Source organism: Bubalus bubalis, chromosome 22, assembly GCF_019923935.1.
Source record: "Bubalus bubalis isolate 160015118507 breed Murrah chromosome 22, NDDB_SH_1, whole genome shotgun sequence".
Lineage (NCBI taxonomy): Eukaryota > Metazoa > Chordata > Mammalia > Artiodactyla > Bovidae > Bubalus > Bubalus bubalis.
In genome coordinates, this window is record NC_059178.1 from 57,098,717 (window position 1) to 57,116,193 (window position 17,477).

General features: G+C 39.9%; 1 protein-coding gene across 1 annotated transcript in view; it reads right to left on the minus strand.

The window, feature by feature from the left end:
• Positions 1-4,356: 4,356 nt before the first annotated feature.
• The window catches only part of LOC102389804 (histone H3.3-like), an 81,614-nt gene continuing 68,493 nt past the window's right edge, over positions 4,357-17,477 (minus strand). The window contains exon 2 of the mRNA XM_044934610.2: positions 4,357-4,707. Within this exon, the coding sequence (XP_044790545.2) occupies positions 4,391-4,707 (317 nt within the window). The 3' untranslated portion in view covers positions 4,357-4,390. The remainder of the gene's footprint in view (positions 4,708-17,477) is intronic.

The following is a 17,477-nucleotide window of genomic DNA, read 5'->3' on the forward strand; positions in this document are numbered from 1 at the left end:
CGATCACCGCCATCGTTTGGTGTGGAAAATTCCTCCCACACCGGGACCACATGCCCTCTGTGACTCACAGGATTAAAACACTGCTGCCAAGTAAACTGCCAAAGTCCATATACCAAAATCTATATTATACTGGGTATTATAGCAGTGAACAAAACAGACAAAATTTCACGGAGTGCATATTCCACTGGCGGGGAAGACGATGAAAATGTGTGAGTAAACAACACAAGAACCGTAGACACTGAAAAGGGCTAAGCAGGAAAGTGGAATAGGGGGAATGGTGGTGTTAGTGACTGCATCCCTGTGAGGTCCTGAGAAATGCAGCCAGCCACGCCATAACCTGAGGTAACAATTGGTTGGGTGTTGTTTTCAGAAACTAAGCTTGGGGCTATTTGTCATGCGGAGAAGGCAATGGCACCCCACTCCAATACTCTTGCCTGGAAAATCCCACGGATGGAGGAGCCTGGTAGCCTGCAGTCCATGGGGTCGCTAAGAGTCAGACACGACTGAGCGACTTCACTTTCACTTTTCGCTTTCATGCATTGGAGAAGGAAATGGCAACCCACTCCAGTGTTCTTGCCTGGAGAATCCCAGGGATGGGGGAGCCTGGTGGGCTGCAGTCTATGGGGTCGCACAGAGTCGGACAGGACTGAAGCGACTTAGCGGCAGCAGCAGCAGCGGCTACCTAGTACACACATTCTTTTAGAGGACTTGCATATTCCAACTCCATTTTCCAGTTGAAATGCAGCATGGTTTCCCTTTTTCTTCAACCTGTTTCTCCAAATGACTATGCTTTAGTAAGATGGGAGCACAAGAAACAACAGATTTTCTTAAATGCATAGTTTCATCTATGTGAGGAGACGATAGAGAGATAGGTCTCTATATTGTTGTTGTTCACTCAGCTGTGTCCGGCTCTTTGAGACCAACTTTTGTCTGACTCTCTGCTTGGACTGCAGCATGCCAGGCTTCCCTGTCCTTCACTATCTCCCAGAGCTTGTTCAAACTCATGTCCATTGACTTGATGATGCCATCCAACCATCTCATCCTCTGTTGCACCCTTCTCCTGCCTTCAATCTTTCCAGCATCACAGTCTTTTTCAATGAGTCTGAATACATGTATGTTTTTTATTCTTCAGATTTTCTCTTCTAAATGAAAAATTATATGAATTGAATTTGGGCTTCTTTCAATAGCCTTGCTTATTTCTCCCCAAAGTTAGTTCACTTGAATTTTACAGCATTTTATCTCCTCCACGCACAATCCCAAATCTACTAGTGTTTTCTGTGCATCAGGCTGAAAATACACTCTTTCCTCGTTGAAGCAGTAGACCAAATCTGGTGAACATGTTTTCCTTTCTTCTGGAATGGTCTGAACACCATCTCATTTGGTACTTATCACATTACATCTTCATTGTGTTTACTGCCCTTATTTCTTTTTCCCCTTCTCAAATTTTACACACTTAAAAAATATTGTCATGACTTGTTGACCGCCTTTATCATGGGAGCCTCACTTTTATTTGGTGATGATGTAACACAGCCAGCTATCTTGCATTTCCCAGAAAGTTGGCTCTACTATCCTTTACCATGAACCCTAAAATGCATTGTCTCTTTTTCTAATGTTGCAAGTAACACAAAATTCCAGGAAAGGCTAAATTAAAAAGGCATATGTCCCCTTCTTGTCTTTCGTTTGTTTTGGCTGCACGGCCCGGCATGTGAGATAGTACTCTCTGACTAGGAATCAAACCCATACCCCAACAGTGGGAGCATGGAGTGTTAACTGCTGGACCACCAGGGAAGCCCTAGAAGTGTATATTTTTAATCTATTCTATTTTGTATTGACCATATCAAACCACAGTGAAATCTCTATTGTTGTTTAGTCGTTAAGTCATGTCAGACTCTTTTGTGACCCCATGGACTATAGTCCACCAGGCCCTTCTGTCCATGGGATTTCTCAGGAAAGAATACTGGTTGCCATTTCCTCCTCCAGGGGATCTTTCTCACCCAGGGATGGAATCTGCATCTCCTACATTACAGGCCTATTCTTTACCACTGAGCCACCTGGGAAGCCCCTAAATCTTTATGCTGGTGTTGCTGCTAAGTCACTTCAGTCGTGTCTGACTCTGTGTGACCCCATAGATGGCAGCCCACCAGGCTCCCCCGTCCCTGGGATTCTCCAGGCAAGAATACTGGAGTGGGTTGCCATTTCCTTCTCCAATGCATGAAAGTGAAAAGTGAAAGGGAAGTCACTCAGTCGTGTCCGACTCCTCGCGACCCCATGGACTGCAGCCCACCAGGCTCCTCCGTCCACGGGATCTTCCATAACAAGATTGAATATTTCAATATGAGATGAGACTCATCACTGCCAGTTGTCTCAGAATCATTTCACCATCATTAGTCTTTAAGTCCTTAACAATTTTTCCTTTACAATTGATGCTTCTTCTAGATTTGTTGCTTCCACCTAGACTTTTTCTATTTTCTTTTCATGAAGAGTTATTTAAAAGGAAGTCTTATGATGGCATTAATATCATAGACATCAAAAACAATGTCCAGAATTTATTGCCCTGTTTTGTGGTTTGAAGCGCACTGAATGATAACAACTAGAAGTAGTGTCTTTTAACTGGATTTACATTTTGTATTCAAGTATCTCTCAATACCTCTGTCCTCCTGGAGTCCCCACTTTGAAAGCTAGTTTCTTGCACCACCCCTGCCTACAGAGACTGAAGGTGACATTTAAGACAGAGAAAGCCTCCAAGGCCCACACGAGCATAACTAAAGGAAACTGGCTTTCAGGCCCTGAGAGAAGTTGTGCTGAGGGAACTGAAAGCAGGGTGCCTGAACTCTATGAATTGAGTGCAGCTCTGAGTCTGCTCAGTCAAACCTCCCTGTACCATAAGCCGACTGTGGGAATGAGCAGGTTCATTAACATCTCTGACGTTCAGTTGCTTCATCTACACAAGTAAATCTGTGATGTGTATACGTCATTATTATAGATTCAAAACAATTCTTTGAACATTTATTGATTCCCTGACAACTTCCAAAACTTTACATTTGCTTAAAAGAGGCATACAAAACTGAACAAATAAAAGTAAAAGCCCTGAAATAGAAATACATAAAATGATGGAAAGGAAGGAGGAAACAGTCTTAGGAAACAAAGAGGACCAAAAAATCAGTTTAATTTTGCTTTTCCAAGAAGATAAAACTGAAACATGATTTTAGGTAGATTTCATTCAAAAAAGAAATATGAAAGCCAGACTGTGTGTGAATATATACATATATGCAACATACTAAGTAGATACACATGGTATTCAATGTTTAAAAAATATATATATGGTATAAAGCCTTAAGAGACACTAACTACTGTACTGGGTAATGTCGATCTGCACTTTGCTGAAAATAAGATAATTTTCTCCATGTGGCTATTCCTTAAAATAATCTTTGATAAGAGACAAGGGCACAGCTAGCTGTCCATGGTAGTTCAATTAAGGCATTATTGGTGAGGCACCAAGCCAGTGAAGCCCAGACATGAGGTTTAACTGTATGTAGGAAAAGAGTGGCAACCCACTCCAGTGTTCTTGCCTGGAGAATCCCAGGGACGGCGGAGCCTGGTGGGCTGCCGTCTATGGGGTCGCACAGAGTCGGACATGACTGAAGCGACTTAGCAGCAGCAGCAGCAGCAGGAAAAGAGTTTAGAGGACCTATGTTATAGAGTGGGCTTTGCAGGTGATGATAGTGGTAAAGAATCTGCCTGTCAATGCAGGAGACACAAGAGATGCAAGTTTGATCTCTGGGTCGGAAAGACGCCCTATAAGAGGGAAAGGGCAACCCACTTCAGAATCCTTGCCTGAAAAATTCCAAGGACAAGGAGAGCCTGGTGGGTTCTAGTCCATGAGGTCACAGAGTTGGACATGACTGAAAGACTGAATACTCACACACACACACTCACACACACACAGACACACACACACATGCATGTCATAGAGTAACGTCCCATGATGTGTCTGCATCTCTTTGACAACAGAGCTTCTCTTTCTTCTCAGTTTCCATCCCAGTGAGCTGAGCAGAAAGAACAATTTCCTACTCCTGCATCTCTTACCAGCAAATGATTCATTTATACCATTTATTTCCTTCATGACAGTAAAAACCTTATTTTTTTTCATTTTCTTATAAATGTTTAAACAATCAACTACAAGATTATGGAATGCCCATATTTAAGACAAATAGTAAAACTTTGTGACTACAATCCTTGCAGATTTGGGGAATCAATAGTTTATATTAATACACCTGTTAACACCAAAACATGAGCAGCTATGTGATACTGACATATAGGTGGACAGGTGGGTACTAGAGTCTGCTGGTGAGGGAGGGGTTTACACTTCGCACTCAAATGGAAAACAAGTTTATGCCCTCTCCCCGCGGATGCGGCGGGCAAGCTGGATGTCCTTGGGCATGATGGTGACTCGCTTGGCGTGGATGGCGCACAGGTTGGTGTCCTCGAAGAGCCCCACCAGGTAGGCCTCGCATGCCTCCTGCAGCGCCATCACGGCCGAGCTCTGGAAACGCAGGTCGGTCTTGTACTGTGCCATCTCGCGCACCAGCCGCTGGAACGGTAGCTTGCGGATCAGCAGCTGTGTAGACTTCTGGTAGCAGCGGATCTCGCGCAGGGCCACGGTGTATATGTAAGCACTTTCTGGACCTAACAGTCTCACAGTTCCTGCTGCAAATACCTAGAAAGTTCATGTGTTAGTGACCTTCTTCCCCTGATGCCCCATGCCAAAGGGAACCCCTTTTCATACCATAATACAGAGGCAATTTCTTGATCCCCACCCCAGAATTTTGGAGAAGTAGAAAGAATTTAGGACTTCCCAGGTGGCTCAGTGGTAAAGAATCCACTTTCGAATGCAGGAGATGTGGAGGCGTGGGTTTGATCCCTGAGTGGGGAAGATCCCCTGAAAGAGGAAATGGCAACCCACTCTAGTCTTCTTGCCTGAAAAATCCCATGGACAGAGCATGGGCCACAGTCCATGGGGTCACAAAGAGTTGGACATGACTGAGTGAGTGAGCATGCAGAGAGAATTAAAGGAAGAAAGAAAAGTAAGCCCTTTCTTTCCATAGGAAATGAAGATGTCTTTCTTTCAATCCCTGATAGGCTTAATGAAGGCACATTTGAATTGTATACTCACTTAACTAACTTACTCTATGTATATAGAAGTCATCTGAACATATTTCCTTGGAGGCTGCTTGACAGCTTGTTCAAATGGTGACATTTTTCTGACCTTGGCTTTTATTTTTTCCATTTCGGAATCACTTGGGAGACACCATGAGACATTTTAATTTGGGCTATAAGTGTTCTCATTCTGTCACACCCCCGACACACAGCAGATGCACTGCTGAATGACCTAGCTTTTGGTTCAATCTTTTCAAGAAGAAAAAGTAAAAACTTTTACATTCACAGCTAATCTGTCAATAACAGAGAAGTCACATTATATTTTTTAAAGGATATTTTCAAGCAAGAAAGCCGACTTTATTTTTTTCATACACCTGAAATATTTTCTCAGTGAGAGATAGCTCTTTTTAAACTAGTTTAATATATGGTATATTAAAAATGTCATGAAGATATTATTAAGGTTAAAATCAAACAAGGCTTGGATTTCAAAATACTATTTATCTTTTGGAAATTTTTATTTAATAGCTACCATAAAAATTTTCCTCTGTATAATTTAAATTTTTTAAATTATTATGGATGGTGCTAACTACTGAATTCATGAGATTGGGTAAAATTGCTGAGCAGTTGAATCTAGTTTTTAGAGTTATTGCAATATGACAGAATAGTACCTTGACAGCCTTAGCATTTTCTCAATACAAGTAAATTTGGAGAAAGTATTCATGTGGTTTGGGAGCTCGATCTGGGTGGTTTTGAAATGGACCTTACAGGTTGGGTTATTGCTTGGAAATGGGAAGAATTTATTATGTGCTAGCAAGGCACAGAATGGTGTCCTGAAGGGTATCTTGATGATACCCTCTTAGCCTCCAATGTTTTAATATACTTCATACGTGTGTGTTTAGACCTTGTTGTTGTTCAGTTGCTCAGTCGTGTCTGACTCTTTGTGACCCCATGGATTGTAGCATGTTGGAAATTTACTATAGAAATATTAGATAAACCTTGTACCATTTTGGATGTTCAGTTCAGTTCAGTTGCTCAGTCGTGTCTGACTCTTTGCAACCCCATGAACTGCAGCACACCAAGCCTCCCTGTCCATCACCAACTCCCGGAGTTTACCCAAACTCATGTCCGTTGAGTCGATGATGCCATCCAACCATTTCATCCTCTGTCATCCCCTACTCTTCCTGCCCTCAACCTTTCCCAGCATCAGAGTCTTTTCCAGTGAGTTGGCTCTTTGCATCAGGTGGCCAAAGTATTGGAGTTTCAGCTTCAGCATCAGCATCAGTCCTTCCAGTGAATATTCAGGACTGATTTCCTTTAGGATGGACTGGTTGAATCCAGCACCACACTTCAAAAGTATCAATTCTTTGGCACTCAGCCTTCTTTACGGTCTAACTCTCACATCTGTACATGTCTACTGGAGGAACCATAGCTTTGATTATAGTTAAATTATAGTTAATATTTTGAGCTAAAGTTCCAAGTAAAATTCTCATCTAGTAGATATTTTTATATTATACTTGCGTAGGTTTTTAGACTTTGCATGTTAAATATGAGTGAGGGTCACTGATCTTACTACTTTAACAAATGGTAACAGTTTTTTACCAACCATATTGATTTTCATGTATACACATTCATAGCATGTAACTGCTATATCTAATATTGTTTTCACCATTAATTTTTTTTTCACCAACTTTAACCAAAGTATGCAACTTTTGTTTATATGGCCACAGAACAAAACTAGAAGGCAAGAAGCAGAAATTGTCTAGCTAATTGCTTTTTTATGAGCATATGTTTTCTATCACTTTAACTAATTTCAAGGCTACAGATAAACATATGTACACATCTCTGTGTGTGAGAAATGGGCTCTTTCCCCAAGCATAAGAGTGTTGACGCTAGTTCATCAGATGATCAAAAGTTTCCTTTGAGAAAAGGAATCTACTAAAAAGAAATGATACAAATGAACCTATTTATAAAAGAGAAACAGACCCACAGAGAACTAACTTATCATTGCCAGAGGGGAAGAACTGGGAGAAGGGTTAGTTAGGGAGATGGGATGGACATGTACACATTGCTATATTTAAAAATGGATGACCACCAAGGACCTACTCTAGAGCACTGGGAACTCCGCTCAATGTTATGTGACAGCCTGGATTGGAGGGGAGTTTAGGGGAGAATGGCTACATGTATATGTATGGCTGAGTCCCTTCACTGTTCACCCGAAACTATCACAATGTTATTAATCAGATATACTCCAATACAGAATAAAAAAAATTTTTTTTAAGACTAAATGAAGGCACTAATGAGGAAACAGGCAGATTTCCTTTGAGCATGTAAATTACAGGCTACTTTCTACCTGTTTAGATTACCCATTTGACCACATATCTTAACAGAAGGCATTCAGTATGCCCAAAGATAGGTGTCAATATGAGCGGAAGTGTAGTTGGCTACAGATACAGAAAGGGGAAAAGAGGCAAAGAGGAGATGCAGGAATATTGTCAAAGCAAACGTTGCACAGAGTAGATTTGAAGAGGCAAGGAAGACTTTATTCATGGTTACTGCAATAAAGAAGAGAGAACTCAGTCTGAGCTCAGATTTACTGCAAAAGGAAAGGGCTGGAGAATTTTTAAGAGCTAGGATTGGGAAGTGGGAATCTTAGGCCATCTGTGTTTCCTGATCAAAGGAGAAGCAAACTTTCCCGTCACCATCACAGAAGATAGGTTTACAAGTTGGCAAGTGAGGCCCATTAGAGGGAGAAGGCAATGGCACCCCACTCCAGTATTCTTGCCTGGAGAATCCCATGGGCAGAGGAGCCTGGTGGGCTGTAGTCCATGGGGTCGCTAAGAGTCGGACAGAACTGAGAGACTTCACTTTCACTTTTCACTTTCATGCATTGGAGAAGGAAATGGCAACCCACCCCAGTGTTCTTGCTTGGAGAATCCCAGGGACAGTGGAGTCTGGTGGGCTGCCATCTATGGGGTCCCACAGAGTCGGACATGACTGAAGCGACTTAGCAGCAGCAGCAGCCCATTAGAGGCCAATGTTCCCCATCCCACAGAGACTGAGATGGAGGTGGGGTCTTCTTTCCTAAGGATCACACCTCCTGGAGTGGATCCCAGGTCACTGAGAAAGGCATTCCCTGGGTCTTGAAACTGCCAAAAGATTTTCTTTAATAGATTTATATCTCAAAGAGGCAGAGAAAATTTAAAAGTTATCTGAAGTAAACGCTCTCAGAAAAGGGAGGTCTGGATCTTAGAATAAAGAAAGTGACAGTGAAAATGTGAGTCACTCAGTCGTGTCTGACTCTTTCTGACCCCATGGACTGTAGCCCACCAGGCTCTTTGGACTGTGGCATGTTCCAGGTAAGAATACTGGAGTGAGTTGTCATTTCCTTCTCCAGAAGAAACTTACCTAGTGAAGCTGAAAAAAACATGGAGGCTTGGATGTTGATGGGGAGATGGGAAGTTAAGTATGGGTGTGTTGGCGGGGAGGGGTCAGGAAACTGTGTATATACTTGTTCCGGGACAAACTGAGGATCACATCAACCTACTTCTCAAATTTTGTCCCTGTTGTCAATGGTGTTGGAAATAGTCCAGGTTATTAGAATAATTGATGCAAAAGCATTGATGACAGTTATTTCCTTTTCATATTTTTCCTTAATTGGTAGTCACGCTCCTTGAATTTGTCTTCAAGGACTATCCTGTAATATCTTGTCCAGAGGTAATGTAGTTAAAGATTTTATTTCTTGGCATTAATGGACAAAGTTGCATAAAATTTATGAGATAGTGTGTTAGAAATGTCTTTAAAAATCAATTATAGGAAAATAACATTATAAATTATCTAACAAATATATACAAAACAAATTATTTCATGGATAATAAGACATTATTTTGATTTAAGCTATGATCTCACCAGTTCTAACATCCTAAATGGTTCGAGGTTTATCTAATATTTCCATAGTAAATTTCCAAAGAAAACCCTGGATTCAAGATTCAGGTGGTATTATTGGTTTGTTTACAAATCAAACACACATAAAGAAGCCATGACTTGCTTTCATTTGAAAATATAGGACCTTGTAAAAATTATTCATAGTCTTATTACAATCCCTATCAAACAAGTATGTGAAAATATACAATATAATTACTACAGGTACTACTGAGATTGTAAAACTAACGTCTAAGCATAGAGAGTGGGGGCATGCACCAGACATGTATAATTTTGTCTAATCTTCATCAAAAATTGCAATAGGTTACTTTTAAGTGCCATGTCATAGCATGAAATAATGATACATGTTAGTCAGTGAGAAAATATAAGTTGTAAACTCATGCCACATAAACAGTGATGCCAGTGGGGTAATTACAGTCATTTATATCACTTTCAGGAAAATGAGTCATTCATATAAACACATGTTTACAAATGTAATTCATCTAATGAACACACAGATTGTGTTATCTCCTCACGCTGTTTTCAGAGACAAAGTATGATTAATTAACAGAAGCCTAAGACGCTATGAAGTCCCTCCATACAGAACAAAAATATGCATCCTTTATATCAATAAATACTTTAATATGATCTTATTGATTTGTCTCTTTTCAATGAAATTGATACAAAGCCAGGTTATCCCATTTGAAAATTATGAAATTAAAAAACACTAATGGATGACAGTAAGCTGATGCATTTAGTTAGAATATACAAAGCATTTTTTACTGTAAATTGAACAGCGAAACAACTGCATTGTACCTGATAAATTCTATAACAAGATCTTTAAGAAAATTATAAATAGCAAATGTATTGTTTCTTCAAGTTTCTATGATACATATTAGTTTATACAATCCCACTTAACTGTGGAAATAGCCTTAATAAATTGTAGTTGAAATGTGATTCTACTCCTCTTGTGAAATGACTGAAACCAAATGAAAATTAAAACAAAAAGTTAGCAACTCACAGCTTGCCCAGGTCAGTTAGGAAATGAAAAACAATCTTTCCAAACGAAGGTTAAAAGAAAGATTTATTTAGTTTTACTTTATTGTATTTTTAAAGTGGAACAGCTTCTATATTATAGCTAAAATATAGAAAAATAAAGTAGATATGGAAATGTGTTTAATGATCAAAATTACACAATAAAAATGAAAACTTGAAGGATGACATAACATTAGAATAATAATCTGGTGAAAATGTTATCAATTTTCTTAGCTTTAAAGGTAATAGCAGTTTGAAATAATTAATTAACTAAATTAATATAAGTAAAAGGGCAAAAATAATGACCATCATATTAAAAGTCAATAATTATTATCCATTATTCTTAACATCATCATTATATTTTTTAACAGTTATAACCTAAACTGAGTATTGTTCATAGAGTTGAATAAATGATAAAAAAAAAAAGTCACTTATCAGAATCTGCTGCTGCTGCTGCTAAGTTACTTCAGTCGTGTCCAACTCTGTGCAACCCCACAGACGGCAGCCCACCAGGCTCCCCTGTCCCTGGGATTCTCCAGGCAAGAGTACTGGAGTGGGTTGCCATTGCCTTCTCCAATGCAGGAAAGTGAAAAGTAAAAGTGAAGTTGCTCAGTCGTGTCCGACTCTTAGTGACCCCGTGGACTGCAGCCTACCAGGCTCCTCCATCCATGGGATTTTCCAGGCAAGAGTACTGGAGTGGGGTGCCATCGCCTTCTCCGTATCAGAGTCTACATACTCTTGCCTGGAAAATCCCATGCTTGGAGGAGCCTGGTAGGCTGCAATCCATGGGGTTGCCAAGAGTCGGACACAACTGAGCAACTTCACTTTGACTTTCCACTTTCATGCATTGGAGAAGGAAATGGCAACCCACTCCAGTGTTCTTGCCTAGAGAATCCCAGGGACGGGGGAGCCTGGTGGGCTTCCGTCTATGGGGTCACACAGAGTCAGACACGACTGAAGCAACCTAGCAGCAGCAGCAGCAGCTCTAAAATACAGGGAGTAATTAATTTACTTAAATACTTATGTGTTATTGCACCCCAGCCCTGGACATGAGCTCCACTAGGTGACCTGCAAAAAGGAACAAACAACAAAAAAATCATCTAAGCAAAACATAAAGTCAACCACACTACTGTCTCACATTAAGATAAATCTTTCTGTGGCAACAAATTTTCCATTTGGATGAGAAAGTTGCAAAATTATAACACTTTTTGTCCTGCTTTCCAATAACTTCTAAACTGCAATCCACACTTAAAAGTCCTACCTTGAGTGTCCACCCCAGCAAACATCCTCTCACAATGATCTAAATCCCTGTAAATGTGTCTCCCGCCGGTGCAGGTTTGAAGCACTGTTCCTTGACAATAGTACTATGACTATCCCCTCAACTAAATCACATGTTCCTAAAAAGGCACAGATGACTGTGTTTTATATCCCACATAACACCTGTATTCACATGTTTGATATTTTAATACAGATACAAATTATTTGGAGCTTCCCAGATGGTAATAGTGGCAAAGAATCCATTTGCCAATGCAGGAGACACAAGAGAGAAGGGTTCAATCCCTGGGTGGGGAAGATCCCCTGGAGAAGGAAATGGCACTCCACTCCAGTATCTTGCTTGGAAAACTCCATGAACAGAGGAGCCTGGTAGGCTACAGTCCATGGGGCTGCAAACACATGAGCCAGACACAAACACAGAGCCAGACACAATTAAGTGACTGAGCACACACATACAAATTAATTAATAAAAGTAAATCAATAGTTAAAGAGCAACAGTTATAGATACATTAAATTTTGTTCCAATTTATGCTCTATTTTTATAAGAAGGGGAGGAGGAATATGATATTTGGATGCTAGAGCCTATCGGTAGGTTAAGTTGATATCAACTCTAGGTAAGAAAAGGACGTACGTACACAAAAGAATTCAATGCAGGTGAAGGTGCACAGAGAAGCAGAGATAAAGGCTGTACATCAACAGTGCGCTTAACAGAAAGCTCCCCTCCAAACCCTGACTTCTGAATTCAGTGGATTTTAAGTAGCAGGTATATGTGAATCTTAGTTCTGTGGCTGAGAAAGGAACAAAGATATTTTAAAATAAAAACATCCCAAAAGACAGGCACAAGTAAAATGAGTCATCAATAGGGTATTTTTCCCCCACTAAGTGTATAAAAGACAAGATGCTGTTATGTCACACTTCTGGATCAGGAATGAAGTCACTCTTCACCACCCATGCCACAGCATCATCGTTTTGCTTCCTCCAAAACCATTTTGGAAACTCCCTCTCTCCCATTCTGAATCATTGTTTAGATGGGTCTGTTCTCACTCCCAAAGCCCCAAGGCTGAGCTCAGTCACTCCAGTGATTGGATCAGCAGTTGGTGGGTGACACCTTGTAGATCAAAGACAATTTTATAAGGGAATTTTGCAACTGATGTTTAGAAAAAGATGCTTTCTTGATTCTCTATTGCTTAATAAGAAGGCAGTAAGATGAGAACTGCCAGTGGCCGTTTTTCCACCACTCTGAAGGAAACTGAGAATAAAATGAAGTTCTTATGAGAGTGACAGAGGGAAGGAGGAAGGAGAGGGGAGAAGAGGGAGGAGGGAAGAGGAGGAGGGGGAGGAAGGAGAGGAGGAGGGGAGGAGGAGGGAAGAGGAGGATGGGAGGGAGAAGGAAGGAGAGAGAGAGAGTGTGGGAGAGTGGGTGAGTAGCAGAGAAAGAAGACAGTAGAGAGATGCATGGATGGATGGATAGGTGATGGGTGATACACAGATGATAGAAGATAGATAATAGATGACAGATGTGTGTGTGCATGTGTGCTCAGACATGTCCAACTCTTTGTGACCCACCCCATGGACTGTAGCCCACCAGGCTCCTCTCTCCATGGGGTTTTCTAGGCAAGAATAGCGGCTGCTGCTGCTGCTAAGTCGCTTCAGTCGTGTCCAGCTCTGTGGAGTGGGCTGCTATTTCCTACTCCAGGAGATCTTCCTGATCCAGGGATCCAACCCAAGTCTCTTGGGTCCCTTGCATTGGCAGGCAGATTTGTTACCACTAGTCCTACCTGGGAAGCCCAGAGTATAGATAGATAGAAAATAGATAATAGACAGATAGATAGATAGGTGACAGGTGGATAAATAGTAAATTTTTATAACATTGTACATTGTTTGCACCGCCTTGTTCAGGTCTTATTGAGTCAACCTTATCTTTGTATTTCTTGGTTTCATGAGTCAGTCGATCCTATTTGAGCAAGACTGGCCATCATTTGCAATTGAAAAGTTTTGGCTTTTATAGCAAGGCTCTATTTATATATGTGTATATTTATATATATGTGTGCTGGTCTTTTTATTAATGTACAAAGGGGTCAAAATTAATCTCACAAGAAGGGCACAATTTGAAAAGTTTAAATGGGACATCATTTATTTTAATTCTTCTCAGATTATTGGAAATGTTCTCTGCCTTAGAGGTTAAATACACTTGAATCATGCTATCTGCCCTTTACAAGATTGATATCTACAAAATAATGCCTTCAAAAATACGTTGCATTGATCCATTTAATGAGAAATCTTGGTCAAGGGGCTACTGTGTTGAGGCTTCACGAATACAAGTACACTGAGAGTCAAATGTTGATACGTCTTTTACCCTTACAGATTTCATAGTTTGGTAGATGGAATAAAATCATGTAAAGTAGATGAATAAAATCATGATATGTATTAATGAAAACTACAACTATGTTTAGGATATTAGGATTTAATGTAATCAAGAATCTTAAAAAAACTTGACTTTTCCTGACGGGTACATTTAAGCAAAGTGAAGTCCCTCAGTCATGTAGGACTCTCTGTGGTCCCATGGACTGGAGACTGCCAGGCTCCTCTGTTCATGGGATTTTCCAGGCAAGAACACTGGAGTGGGTTGCCATTTCCTTCTCCAAGGATCTTCCTGACCCAGGAATCGAATCCAGGTCTCCCACACTGCAGGCAGACTTTTAACCATCTAAGCCACCAGGGAAGCTCGGGATATGAGGATTTAATCTAATCATGAAAATCAGGAAAACTTGACTTTTCCTGATGGGTACATTTAAGAGATAATTATAACTGATCTGAAGAAAGAAACAGTGCAACATTCTCTCCGAGGACATAAAACTGTCAAAATATAAATATTCAATGCAGCAACTAAAGCATCAAGGATATAAAATTAAAACACTTCACTTAGCCATTGGTAAATACGCTCTACAGCAAAATCTATATGCTTGCAAGGCATCTGTGTTTATTTTCTTTACTTTTCTCAGCCTCATTGACCATGGTCAATATAAATAACTGAACTTATTTACATTAAAGCATTTTCACTAAGAAATCAAAACCTTTCTTAACAATGTTTCAGAAAGCATGTGTTGAGATAATTTGTTCAAAAATATGTTCTAGATTCAGAAGGAAAGCAAACTAAGATTCCCTGTTAATTCCCCAACTCTTAGAATCTATAGATTAGATACACACATATGCACATGCTTTTAAACACATTACTTACACCTAGAATATATTGTATGAATCTTATCAACCAGGAGTATGCATAAAAGAGGAAAGAATGAAGTTTATGGATTTCAAGCTTGAGCAAGAAATAAGTTCTCATTATAAAGGTTCAGATTTTATAAATCACAATATAACCAAACCTATCATAGTATCATGTACCTATGGCTGAAATAATCCTCGTTTGGGTGTCAAAAGTCTAGGCAAATTTGGAATTCATGGAATTAAATATAAGTGGAAAATATGAAAATAAATTAATTGAAAATTGCAAGTCTTTTGAAGCTTTAAATAGAGAGCAGTTCGGGGACCTCCCTGGTGGCCAGTGGTTAAGATTCGGCCCTCCAAGGCAGGGAGTGTGGTCTCCATCCCTGGTCAGGGGACAAGATCACACATGCCCTGGGGCCAAAACAGCCAACACATAAAACAGGAACAACACCGTCACAAATTCAATGCAGACTTTAAAAATGGTCCACATCAAAAAAAAAAAAAAAATTCTTTTTAAAGTAGAGTGTACCTCCCAGAATGAATGTTTGCACAATGTGGAGAACATGAGGTTGGAAGAAAGAGACTAAGAAAGCTGATAAGAGACAGGAAATTTGAGTAAAAACCATCTGGATTTCTGTCCTGCTAAGAATTATGTGTCAGAGGGATAGCCAGATGATTTTCTCTAGCAGTTTAGACTTTAAAAGGGTAAGACATTTATCTCACAATGTGGATTTTCTAAACACCTGCAAAGGGATCATCATTAAAGAAGGGATATTAGTCACTCAGTCCTGTCATGGACTGTAGCCCACCAGGTTCCTCTGTTCATGAGATTCTCCGGACAAGAATACTGGAGTGGGCAACCTTGCCTTCTTTGGGGGATCTTCCCAATCCAAGGATCAAAAAATGGGTGTCCTGCATTTAAGGCAGACTCTTTACCATCTGAGTCACCAGGGAAATCCTGAAGAAGGGTTGGAGGGAGGTATAACAGTGAGAGGGAGTATTTAAGAGGAGAGAACTCAGAAAATGGCAGGGAGGAGTCAGTGAGGCAGCAGGTGTGACCTCAGTGCATATCCATGGTCAGTCAGGTTGCAAGTGATACGAGTATGACTGAACAAGCAGCAAGCAAGTCAGTGCAATCAGGGGGACTGAACCCTGACAGTTAGACACGGAAGCTTTGCCCGATCCATCAGCTATCTTCAGGAAACCTCCAAACTGAAGCCCATGCTTCTGATGAAGGAAAACAGCACTCCAGTTGAAGCACAAGCACTAAATGCTTTAGGGGGAGGAGGAAAATTAGGTGATCGATGTGCAATTTTCAAGGATGCGGCTACTCTATTTTAACATGGGAGGGAGCTGTAACTGAACATCAACATACTTTTCAGGACAGAAACCGCCCACTCTAGAGTAGCCAATAATCCTTGAAGAAATTGTGAGGATGACAATTCCATCATGTAAAGAATTACAGCCAGGCCATCCTTTTAGAAGCTGTATTCACCTGTGCGTCTAGATCAATCTCACAAGGAAATTGCCTGTCTGGAGATATTTCTTATACAATAGCATGGTGATGCAGTAATCAATCAAAAATGCATAACTGCTGGCAGCCCAACACCTGTGTTTTTAAGGTCTGCATTCAAAATCATGGCACACGGCACAATAAAGATATCTTGAGTGGATTGCTCTTAACTCTTGAATTACTTTACATATATCTATGTTACTAGTCACAGAGTATGGCGTATGGAAATGCTTGCAAGCTATGGCATGGGGAATAAAAATGGAAGTCATCAAACATTCAACTCTATGTCATTTTATGCTTTGAATCTTATATAAATATAGTTTGAGATTTACTTGAAACTCATCATGAATTTTTCAGAACTGAGTAACTTACATAGACTTGTGCCATGGAAATATTTTAATAATATAAGATGACAATTAAAAGAAAGTTCAATTGTGCATGTCTAAGCCTCATCTTAAGTTAAAAATCAAGTCCAATTCTTTGTTACAGAAAAAGGATTGAGACTGTCAAAACACAGAAGCAACATTAGAATGAAATAAAACAACTTCCACTAGACATAATCAGAGAAAAAAAAGACAATATAAATGTGATAATTAGAATATGACTTTTCATGGGTGACAGCATTTCTAAATTGCAGCCAAATCTAATTTTGTGCACTTTAAAATCTCTGCTCTAGATTGTCTGTATGAAGCAGACAAAAATATTGGTGATTTGATAGAATTAAATATGAGCTAACCTGGTTTCTGAGAGTGTCAGAATTTACACACTCTATGAAATGACAAATACCTCTGAACATTGGTAATGTTGACTTAGATCTTCCCATTATAGCAAGCAATCATTGTGCTTAAGTAAAACATTTTTGTAAACATACATCTCCCCATCAGTAACAGGGAGCCTGACCCCTTATATTCAGTGAAAGAGTAATTGTGAGAGAGAGAGATACAGAGAAAGAGAAATTCCAAGTGGAACCTAGAGTCTACGGAGTCCAGCTACAGAGAACCTGTAACAGTCAAGGGTTCACATATTTGGACTTCCCCAAGCTTGTTGACTCTGCCTGGGTCTGACTACCCCTGAAACTAGGAAGAAAGAAGGAAGATGAATTTAGGCTTTTTAGGACAGAATGATGTCAACCACCAGTAATTATTCCAAAACATTGTCTTCAGTGCTAAATAATCAAGTAAGAATTTTAAATCATGCTTTATTGGAAGACAACCAGGATGGGTAATAGAAGCATCTATTAGTAAAAAAAAAAAAATGAGCCAAAATGTCCTTTCTCCCTATAGTAAATATTATTATTCCATTTACTAGACGAGGAATCCAAGGCTCGAATTGTTGATGCAGCATTCTGAAAATCAAA